At 44.8% G+C, this 12,118-nt stretch overlaps 1 protein-coding gene across 1 annotated transcript; it reads right to left on the reverse strand.

Annotated features, from left to right (window-relative positions):
- Positions 1-3,121: 3,121 nt before the first annotated feature.
- On the reverse strand, positions 3,122-6,803 carry LOC140012671 (uncharacterized). Its single transcript, XM_072060952.1, has 2 exons — positions 5,277-6,803; positions 3,122-5,140 (listed from the first exon to the last, which is right to left on the reverse strand). Exons 1-2 carry the CDS (start codon positions 6,801-6,803, stop codon positions 3,122-3,124), a joined length of 3,546 nt encoding a protein of 1,181 aa, XP_071917053.1.
- Between the last annotated feature and the right edge of the window lie 5,315 nt (positions 6,804-12,118).

A 12,118-nucleotide genomic window follows, 5' to 3' on the forward strand; every position in this document is an offset into this window, starting at 1 on the left:
TTGAAAAGTTAGGGTTTTAATGTTCTACATTCTGCCCGGTTTTGTAGCTCATATTTAGAGGCCGAATTGGCCTTGGTTTAAAACATGAAAGTTGTAGGGAATGATATTTTAGAGGTTCCTACAAAATTTCAGGTCAATCGGAGTAGCGTAGCTTGATAAAATACGGAATTACCCTTGCTGTCCTGGTTTTTCCCGAAATTGAGAATTGCTTCTGTAATGGGTTATTTTGGGTTGGGAATGCTTCCGAATTGGTTGTTGAGGTCTTCTGATGAAATGTATCCCTGTTCCTTAGCTTTTGGATGGCTTTGGAATTTCTGGATTTGGACTTAGGTAGCTTGATTTATGATGTTTGCACTAGAATGCGTTCTGTGAATCGGTTTTTGCGGTTCTGGTGTAGTATCTTGCATTTTTGACCTGGTTACACCCGAAACTGGGTTGAGTGACCTTCTGAAATATTGTAGCGCTATCTCTTAGCTTCGAAACGGTGTATCTTGCACCTTCATCTGACAATCGTAGTGCCTTTGGTGCCATTACCGTAAAATGATATCAAAAACTATTTTTTTTCCGGGTTAACACTTACTCCATTTCCGGATTTTCTGGTTTCCTCTATTGGTTGTGTATGCTTAGGGAACCCTATTTTGGTGATATTTGGCTTTGGTTTATGACTCGTTATCGAGTCTCATTGTACTTGTTTGCGTGTTTTAGGGCGTGACGGTGGTTCACGACGTTCCTTTGACGGAAGTGCATGAAATATCACTTTCAAGTTTGGTGAGTGTACTACTCACTTGTGTGTTACTATATGGCTTTGATACTTGAACTTGATGAGTTAAATGTTATTGCACCATCGATATTGATTGAAGTGAGGGTGTACTTTATCACTCTCACTTATTTCTCATGTTATTGGAATGTTACATGAAATGTTACAAGAAATGAAAAGTACTTGACTTGGTGATGTGAAACCCCGATCTAGACAACCAAAACTCCATGGCTTAGGCAGCGGAAATTTGACCCATATTTTTTTTTTTTTTTTTTTTAGATCAAAACAAACCTCAAAGTCAAAAAACACCAGAAAGAGGTGTCACCACCCCAAAAAATCAAAGCCTACGCGGGACACATAGAACCTAAGAACCTAACCCTCCTTATCAAACTATCGAACACCTGGCACCCCCCGTGCGTCCAGCACGATAGTGGCCCGAACAATTGCCGGCACTTGGTGAATATGATCATAAATGCAAATGCCACTTGCCCCAACAGCTGCTAATCTATCCGCCGAGGAGTTAGCCTGACGGAAAATATGTGAAACTGTGGCCGAGAAACCCTCCAGGAGACCCCTAATTTTCCGCAAGATATTACATAATGGCCACTTAGCACTTGCCCCCGACACTACCAATTGCACCAACGCCTTGGAATCGACTTCTACCACCGAGGGACGCAAACCCCTCTGCAAACACAAATTGAGACCAAAAAGCAACGCCAAGCTTTCCGCTGACAACACATCCTGCTCCCCGAATTCCTTATAAAACGCAAAAATCAGTTTCCCTTGACTATCCCGCAGCAACCCACCACCCGAGGCCCTCCCCTGGTTCACACTAGCGTCCGAATTGAGTTTAAGCACCCCAGGAGGCGGTTTCACCCAGGCAATCGCACGAGGGGTCCTCCTCCGAGGAGGGGCTTGAACACTACGAAACAAATCACAATCAACATCTCCCGTGAAATGCGACCGATGAAGCCTATTCGCCCTTCCTAGCTGTTCCAAAAAAACGTCCACCTCGTGGATGATCTTAATGCTGTCCCACCGCACGCCATGGTAACGCTCCTGATTCCTTGCTAACCAGAGAAACCAGCACACAACCACTGGCATAAACACCCGAATATGATTCTTTGAAGATGACGGAGAAGTGAGATACCAAGCAACAAAAACCGATGCCATACTCCAACAATTCTGCAGCTGAAAACCAAAACGGCCAGACACCCTCCGCCACACTTCCGATGCGACCGGACCCGTGAGGAAAACATGCAGCAGCGCCTCCTCTTCCAGATAACAACACCCACATCTAGAGGGTAAGGCCAGCCCCCGCGACCGCAACGCCACATCCAGAGGAAGGGCATTACGCACCACTCGCCAAGCCAAAAAGGACATTTTTGCTGGTAGGACTGAAGGCCATAATAATGAATGAACCAAGGAGTGATGCCGCCTTCCCCAAAACACCTCCCACGCCGACTTGACCGAAAAGCACCCCGACGGTGAAGGCAACCAGACCATTCTATCTTTCTGAGCTAAGTCAAAGGGTATATCTATAATTGCACGAACAACAAACTCCGGAACCCACCGAGCAAGACGCCGTTCATCCCATCCCCCCAAAGTAAGAAACTCCGAGACAAGAAAATGAGGCCTCTCCAAACTACCCACAACCTGCTGTAAGGGCTCATGAAACACCCACCTGTCCTTCCAAAAATCCACCAAACCTTCCCCTAAGCTCCATCTAATGTGTGGCTCAACCAGAGGACCAATCGCCTCAAGACGCCGCCACGTAGCTGTAGCCCGCATTGCCGACACTTCCGACGGATGACTCCCTTTGACGTACTTGGCCTGCATGAAAGCAGCCCAGATGGAATCTCCAAGCCTAAACCGCCACCATAATTTTGCTGAGAACGCCCGTGCCATGTCCTTGAAGGATCTAAACCCAAGACCCCCTTCGTCATAGGGAAAACATAACTTATCCCAGGAAGACCAATGAATGCGCCTCTCCCCTTGATGATCCCAAAGAAAGGAATTACAGATCCTGCCTAACCGAGAGAGAACCGCCTTGGGAGGATCCAACACCTGAAGTAGATACATAGGCAACGACGCAAGGACATGCCGTGCTAAGACGAGTTTACCCCCAAAGGATAGCAACTTAGTACTCCAGTGACCCAGACGGGCCCGCATTTTGGACACAATATCATCAAACAAGACACTCCGCTGCCGGCCTTTATAAATTGGTGCCCCCAAATAGGTGAATGGAAACGACTGACGGTGAAAACCCAAAATGCTATGCACCACCTCCTCCTGCTGTGAAGTAGCCCCTGACGGCAAGAAAAAGGAGCTCTTACTGCTATTTACCCTTTGACCAGAGGCCTCCTAGTACGCCGTAAGAAACTCCTTGATTGCAGACAGGCACTCCTCCGAGCATCTTGTAAAAATTAGCATGTCATCCGCAAAAGCGAGGTAAGGCACCGGAGTCCCTGACGAAACAAACAACCTGCCCGGCTGATTAACCAGAAGATGATGCACCCCTCGGCCTAGAAACTCGGCAATTAAAACAAAAAGGGCAGGCGACACCGGGTCACCCTGCCGAAACCCCCTTGAGGACTTAAAAAAACCCGCAGCCTCCCCATTGACCAAAATTGAGAACCAATTGTTAGACACCAGACGAAAAATGATGTCTACCACATGTTCCTCAAAACCAAACTTCCGCAGCATAAACAAAAGAAAAGACCACTCGACCCTGTCATACGCCTTTTCCATATCCAACTTCAACATGAGATTCGGGTGCCTCAATCGCCGATCTAAATCAGCCACCAACTCCTGAGTGAGAAGAATGTTGTCCGTGATTCCACGGCCTGGTACAAAGCCAGTCTGCCAGGGGTCCACTAAGGCAGGAAGCACCCTACCCAACCGATCAGAAACGATCTTAGAAATAATCTTTGAGCAGACGTTGCACAAACTGATTGGTCTAAAGTCCTTCCACTGCGTGGCGCCCGTAACCTTAGGAAGGAGAAGAATAGAAGTGCTAGTAAAACTCCTAGGTAAACGCAAACCCTGGAAGAAAGCCTGTACCGCGTCCAACAAATCAGACTTGATGATATCCCAACAAGCCTGGTAAAATCCAGCGCCAAACCCATCAGGGCCCGGAGCACTATCTGCCTGTAACGCAAAAACCACCCCCTTCAATTCTTCCATGTCCGGTGGCGCACTTAACATGGCGTTGTCCGCAGCAGCCAGATGTGGGAGCGTAAAAGGAAACGCCGGAGCCTGCCATCCATGTTGTTCGGAGGCTAGCAATGAGGCAAAGAAATCCACTGCTGAACGCTTGATGTCCTGGATATCCTCCACCCATGTTCCCGACTGATCTTTAATGCGAGCCACAAAATTAAAATTGCGACGCTGACGGCATCGCGAATAGAAAAATGCCGTATTAGCATCCCCCACCTGCAACCAACGGATGCCAGCCTTCTGTCTCCAATACTCACACTCCCATGCCAGGCTCCTCACATGAACCGCCTTGGCCTCCTCTAGCGCTGATCTGGAACCCGAGTCCCTCCGGATGTCATATTGCGCCTCCCGTTGTTTCAGATCAACCTCAGCCTCTCTGACCCTGTTAAAAATATTGCCAAACACCTGGACATTCCATCCCCGCAGGCAACCCTTAACTGCCCGCAGTTTTTGAACAAATTTCGTCATACCGTCACCCTCCACGGGCATCGCCCAACCCTGCTGAACCACTTCCAAGAAACCGGAGTGCTTCCGCCAGACATTTAGAAATTTAAATGGCCGTTTGATAGAACCCCCATTCTGGCAACTGATCAACAGTGGAGCATGATCCGAGCGACCTCTGCACAAGTGTGAGGCATGAGAGAACTCATACCCACCAGCCCAATCCTGATTCATTAAGGCCCTATCCAAGCGTTGCCACACCCTACCATTCGTCCATGTGAATACAGTACCATCGAAAGGCACCTCCGTCAAACCACAATTGCCAATTGAATCATTAAATTCTTCCATGTTTCTTTCATTGGCCGGAGAACCTCCTGCGCGCTCCTCCCTACTGGAGATGACATTGAAGTCCCATGCCAGTAACCAGGGCCCAACAACTTCCCCTGTCAAAGCACCCATTGCTGCCCACAGATCTCTCCGCCCCACCCTAGTACACCGAGCATATACTGCCGAGAACTGAATAGAGCACCCCGAGGAGAAGGTGACGTGCATATGAAGGAGTTGCTCTGCCAGTTCCTTGAAATTCAACGTCATGTCATTGTACCAAAAAACCCACACCTTATTATTCAATGCTCCCAGAGAACTATCAAACCCAAGTAACCGTCGGACCACCTCAAGTTGAGGAGTATCCGACAAAGGTTCCAGCAACACCAGCAACCTTATCTTATTAGTTTTGCAAATCTTATTTAAATATCTAAGCGAATCCTTGCGGGAAGCCCCCCGGATATTCCAAACCACAGACTTAAAGGGACTTAACATGAGACCGTAAAGAATAAGGATTCTGCGATTGGAGATTTACCTGATTAAGATGTGCCTTAGCAGACCGTCCCCCTTTCCTCGAAGCTGCTGGCTGGCCATGCTCCGGGACCTCCTGCTGCTTCACTTTCTCCACCCCATCCTGCTCATGGCCCTCACCTGGCTCCCCGACTTGACGTTGAAGCAACTGCCTGTGAAACTGGTTTAACTGCTCCCTCGACACCAGTTCCCCCGGTTTGTCCCCGTCCGAGCAAAGACGCCTATGCCTCTGACTGGGTGTCCGCGTATGACTCGCCGACCTGGACAGGTCACGCTCAAAATCCTGCACCTCCATACCCGATAGTGAGTGCAGCACCGCAAAGGAATTAGAGGACACCACAACCACCTCATCATTCTGCCCACACTCCCTCCCCTCCCCACCACAATCCTTCCCCTCTTCCTTGCCATGTTCCACCCCGAGTGCCCTTTCTGACGCAGCAGCAAACGCCTGTGCGGCTACCACAGTCCCAGCAGTCGCCACACTCCCAAGCGCAACATCAGTCACGGACGTGGTACCAATGTCAGCCTGTAGGGACCCCTTTACGTCCCCCATGTCCGAGCGCGCAGCCTCCTCAGGTGCAATAGAGACGTCAATACCCCCTTCACTGGCCTGGCCAGGAACTAAAACCCCAACAGTGAGCTGGGGCGACGCCACCTGAGTAATCAAAACCTCCGGCTGCGGGAGGTCACAACCTGGTCGACTCTTAGGCCGATAAACCTCCATTGCCTTCCCTGCCTTCATGAACAAATTTTTGGATGATTTGAGATCCGGATTCTTCTTATGACAGTCCCCTTCTGCATGACCAAATCGGGTACAAAACCCACAAAACTGCGGCCAGCTTTCGTACTCCACTTCCTGCCAGAAACCCTCCTGGTCCTGCCCAATCCAGATACGGTTTGGAGGTTGCTTGGATACATCCATCTCAACCAGTACTCTTGCTACCGACGGCCGTCGGAGCGCTAATGTCGCTGAGTCGATCTTCAGACACCTCCCCAGCAAACCCGCTAGCTTGGTAATATAAACGGCATTGAACAAGGGCAGTGGGAGCGCAGGCAACGACACCCACACCGGCGCATAAGTCGAATCCTGATGGGCTTTGAAATCCAGCGTCCACTTTGCTAAAAGCATCTGTGCACCCTTCACAAACCAGGACCGGCGTACGAAGAGGCGGGTGAAATCGTCCTCAGTTGTAGGTCTGATAAGGACGTGGTTCATATCCAGAAGGCCGACAGCACAATCTCCCTTGAGACCCAGCGAAACAAAAAAACCCCTAATGATCTCCATAGAGGGCCGACGGAAAGGAAACCGTCCCACCAAAGCGTTCTTGAAAGGAGTCGACAGCAGTTGCATCTCTTTCTGGGATAGACGAAGTGAAGGTTCCCCTCGATGAGACGACCAACTACCCAGATCTGGAATAGACGTTACCTCCAGCCGGCCTGTTCCAGAGAGCACGTCGGCGAAAGACTTGGAAGAGGCCACACCTCCAGGCACACCCCCCGCGACCGGCGGCGGCCACGGAGGACCTTCCATGCAGCGACACGTGAAACCCTAACTTACCTTATTTAGCCGAGAGAGAAAAAATCCAAATAACCTCACCCCTTTTTTCGTAGGAAGCGGAAATTTGACCCAACTAATCCCTAGAAGTCACAAACAATTTTGATATTATCTCAACCCGTAACTACTCGAATTAACGAACCAAATTGGAGGTAGTAGAACGCCACAATCAAGGAGATACTCGATTGATAAGTTCGGGTGAATAACTTGAGAAGATTCTCAAGTATTCAAAGGCAACTCTCTTGCCAAAGAGAAAGTGAAAACTCACTAATTGTATTTAATAGTCAAAAACTGATCCTCAAACAAAGAGGAAGTGGGGCTATTTATAGCGCTTACAAGCATTAACCCTAATCCAAAAGTTGACCAAACTACCCTACATACTTAAGAAAGATTTTGGGCCTTACTTACTAACAAATGGGCCGCAATTAAACTATCTTAATTACCTAGACTTTTTAAAATGAGAAATAACCAAAATCAACGAGGAAAATCAAATAATCCTACTAAACTCAAGCATTCGTGCAATCAACTAGTCTTCACTTGAATCTTCCAATTCCCTATGTGCTTGAATGGGCCTTGGTCTTTATATTCTCATCACTTGGTGTCGTTTGGACGAGTATCCAACGACCGTGATTGTTACCATTGAGCTCAACCCCATTGGTAGTTGATTGAATCGAGCCGGCGAGGGATTGGTCGTGCCAATTAATGAATCTTGGGGAAAGTTATATGGAATCTTGTAGTATGCGAGACTCTCGATTCCGGTATACTCGAGTAATATCACAGTGCAAGTGTTTGGAGTTCGGGCCCGGTAGGGGTATGTTGGGTGGAAGGAATGGAAGTAAAGTGGAGTCTACGGTTGGTTACTCTTAAACATTGACGGAGGGTCAATGAGCTTCGATCAAGAATGCAAACGAGGAAAATGGCTCTTGAGAGCCGCCCGTATCCTTTTATCACCACCATTAATGTGTGCCTTTGCTTACTTTTGATGAATTGAACTGAAAAGTTTTATGCTTATGTGAACTTTGCTACTTGAGTGGTATTATCTCACTGGGCAATTAGCTCACTCTATTCCTTTTGTTTTCCTTACAGGAAAATAAATACTTTTGGACTGCAATTGATAATTGGTTGCCGAAATGAGCTAGTTGGACATATCTTTTGTATAGCTTATTTATTGAAACCCTAAATGTACTTTTGGGACCGTTTCTCTTTTGATTTGGCCAACCAGTCATGTATCCACATTTGAATACTTTTGTATGCCACTTTGGCTTGTAAATGCTAAGTTTCAAGATGTGAATGTTTGCTTGATATTTGGTTGGGTTCTGACGGGTCGGTTACTATTCATGGCCGACTCCGGATTTCATTTTTTTTTATTTTGACATTTTGACTTGTTTACACGCGTTTGTAAGTTCCGGAACGTATTAGCTCGCTCTATACCGAACCGTTAGTCCTGGTGAGAGTTGGGCAGGCAGTCCGCTAACCCCTTTGGTTCGCCTTAGGGGAAGGTGGGGCTGTCACAGATTTGACTCCACTCGAGGGATAGAGGTTGTAATCTTTTATATAGGGGATAATGTCCTTTTGTTGTTTTGTACATGTTATTCTCGATTTTGATGATCACAAAACACTTTGAAATGATTATCTAAGTCTTTTCAAATATAAGTGTTTTGCTTTTTAGTGAATCAGGTACAAAGTTGTCAAGAAAAGAAAATCAACCAAAAGAAGAAGCAAAAACAGGGCACTCATGTCGGACGTCCCTGAGGAATCTGTAGGACGTCCGAAAGGATGAAGAACATCAAGAAGGAAATTCTGTCGGACGCTCGTGAGGAAGCATCGGACGTCCGGATAGATCGGACGCACTCCTCGGACGCACATCGATCGTGTCGGACGTCCTAAAAATTCCACAAAGTGTTGATGACTCTCTGCCAACGTTCGAATGCAGAAGCTGTCGGACGATAAAATTCCATCGGACGTCCGAACAACAACTTGACTGATTTTCGGACGATGGGATCGGACGATGACTAAGCTGTTGGACGTCCGACAGCCCCAACGGCTAGCTGACTCTTTATCTGCCTTCTATCCGTTGGAAGCATTAATGAAGCCCATTTTTGGTTCCCTTTAAATACAAACGATTCTGAATCAGAGAGGGACTTTTGCACACTTTGTTTACAAGATCTCAAGAGATATTTTAGCAAGAAAATAGTCTCCTAGGAAGGATTTGTTCTCTAAGAAGTGTGAAGTACTTGTAAGCTCTTCTCTTGTGTTTGAAATTTTCAATAGTGTAGCTTTGTTGAGGGTTATCTGAGTGATAGTAAAACTTCCTAGCTTGACTAAGAGAGGCTTGGGGCAAGGAGGAAGTGATCCCTCCATTGTACATTGAGTTGATTATTGTTCATCAAAGAGGAGGTGCTCATCTTTGTGATTGGTCTTCAAGTTTGAGGAAAGCTTGGTAGACAATCGGTTTGATACTCTATCTTATTCTTTTTGTTTAATAAAATTCACATTGCTTATATATATATATCCTTATTTCTGATCAACAATTGTTCTCTTCTTTAAATTTACTTGATTGATCTCTTCTAGAAAAGAAGGTAAATTTTTATTAAGTAAAAAGTGCATAAAATCAATTGAGTTTTTAATCTACCTAATTCACCCCCCTCTTAGGTTATCTTTGGGCCTTACAATTGGTATCAGAGCTTGGTCTCCTAGAGATTAAGCTCAAGCGGCTTGGAGTAAAGATGACAACTAATCATGCCATGTTTGTTGAGTGGCAATCTGTCACTAGGCCTCCCATGTTTAATGGTTCTAATTATGTTAGTTGAAAAGAAAGAATGTGATGTGTGCACGGATGGCGAGATGGATAGCGGCTTTAACTCAAGACCCTCATAGAGACCTCGAAGGTTGGTATTCACTTGTAAGGACCTCATACCGTCTTGAATCAAATCGTGTCGTCCGTTTGGTTCTAGATCCCGCAGTTCCAAGCGTTGGACAACCTCGCTAGATGCTTGGGCAAACGTGCTACGTGTCTCGAAACGTGTTGATCGAGGAACGTATCAGAATGATTATCTTTTTGCAATCCATTGATATTGAGTTATGGTTTATTGTGAATGAAGGACCGCATGATGCTAACATTCTTGATGCAGATACAGGTTTGTTTCGGCCTAAAACAAGAGTTGAGTTGAATGCTCAAGATAGAACCAATCTCACTTTGAATGCCAAAGCCATGAATGTTCTTTATAGTGCCGTAGACTCAAATGAATCAATTAGAGTAAAAGGTTGTAAATCTGCTAAAGAAATGTGGGATAAGCTAAGAGAAATTCATGAGGGGAGTGACAACGTGAGAGAACAGAAAAAGTCTATTTTGGTCACAAAGTATGAATCATTTAAAATAGAACCCCTTGAGGATATTGACAAAATGTATTGCAGGTTCAATCACTTGATCAAAGATCTCGAGGTGTTAGGCAAAGAGTACACCTTGGGAGAGAAAAATAGGAAAATTCTCAATGCATTGGGCAAAGAATGGGAAAGTAAAGTGACTGCAATAGAGGAGGCTAAGGATTTGAATTCTGTGCCTATTGAATCTCTCATTAACTCACTAACCTCCTATGAGTTGAAGTTGAAAACTAAAGTGCAGGAGGAAGAGGACGCGAGAGCAAAGAGAAACATAGCTCTAAAAGCAGCTCAAGGTGAAGATGATCCAACTCTGTTGGATGATGAAGACTCGGATGGTGATGACAACGATCTTGCTCTCATCACAAAAAGCTTCAAGAGAATCTTGAATAAAAGGAAGTTTAGAAGGGGAGGACCTATCAATCAATTCCAGAATCAGTCTTCAAACACAAGAAACAAAGGAAAACAAGAATTCAACAGGAAACAATTGGACAAATGCTACGAATGTGGACAGCCTGGACACTACGCAAATGAATGCTCTCTGAAGAAAAAGAAAGATGGAAAAGCTGATCGAAAGCCAAGGTTCAACAACTTCCAGATTACATGGAATGAATGTAACTCCGAAGGTGAAGTTGAAGAAGAAGAAGAATCAGCTCAAATGGCCTTCATGGCTATTGGAGATAATGAGGTAACTTCCATACACTCTCAATCTGATAGTGATGATGAAGATGATGATGATCTTGAATCCTTTGTTGAAAAATTGCATAATGCCTTGAAGGAATCTTGTGATAAAAACAAGCAGCTAAAACAGAAAATTGTCTTTCTCATTCAAGAAAATGCAAGTCTTTTTCAACAAAATAAACAACTAAAAGCTGACAATGAGTGTCTTGTAAGAGCCGGATTTGATGTTCAAAATGAACTTGATAGAAAAACAAGTGTTTGTAAAATGGTAAAGGAAAGACATGGGGATTTGAATAAAAGGATGGACAAGCTGGATGAGACCTTAAAAGCTAGAAAACAAGACTATCTCAAAAAGACCATGTCAACCACCTGTCTTACTAATCAGAAAAGAACATTAACACACAACAAAAATGCACATGATTTCACAACACATAGAAGGAGTGGATTGAGATTTATCAAACCATTACATGTTGAAAACTCTTCCATTATGTGTAATTTTTGCTGTCAAAGAGGACATTTAAATGGAGATTGTTATGTGAAAAAAAATCTGAACAGAGGAATGAGATGCATGTGGTTAGTTAGACACAATGCTAACTATTGAGGACCCAAAAGTTAAAGGGTACCAAACACTCTCTCTTTTCAGGGAAAAGGCTCAAGCAACTCCAAATGGTTCATTGACAGTGGCTGTTCAAGGCATATGACCGGTGATCCTTCTTTGTTCATAAAGCTAAAATCAAAATCAAGTGAAAAAGTGACGTTTGGTGATGACGTGAAAGCTAAGACAATTGGAATAGGTGATGTTGGTAAGGATGGTGAAACTTTTGTTCATAACGTGCTCTTAGTTGATAACTTAGGTTATAACTTGCTTAGTGTTAGTCAATTATGTGATAAAGGCTTGAATGTTTTGTTCAAAAAGCATGAATGCATTGTTCTTGACTCTAAATATAATGTTGTGTTCAAAGGTAAGAGGTTTAACGATATTTATATTGTTGTTCTTGATAAACTTGATTCATCTAGCTTCCAATGTCTTAAAGCTTCAAATGAAGATCCTTGGTTGTGGCATAGGAGACTTTGTCATTTTAACATGGAATTACTAAAGGAAATTTAAAAAAATGAGTTAGTTAGAGGCTTGCCAAAAATCAGTTTTGAAAAGGACAAAATTTGTGATGCATGTCAATTTGGGAAGCAAACAAAAATTTCCTTTAAACCAAAGAAGTGTGTATCAACTTCTA

This window comes from Coffea arabica, chromosome 8e (assembly GCF_036785885.1).
Source record: "Coffea arabica cultivar ET-39 chromosome 8e, Coffea Arabica ET-39 HiFi, whole genome shotgun sequence".
In the NCBI taxonomy this organism is placed as follows: Eukaryota; Viridiplantae; Streptophyta; class Magnoliopsida; order Gentianales; family Rubiaceae; genus Coffea; species Coffea arabica.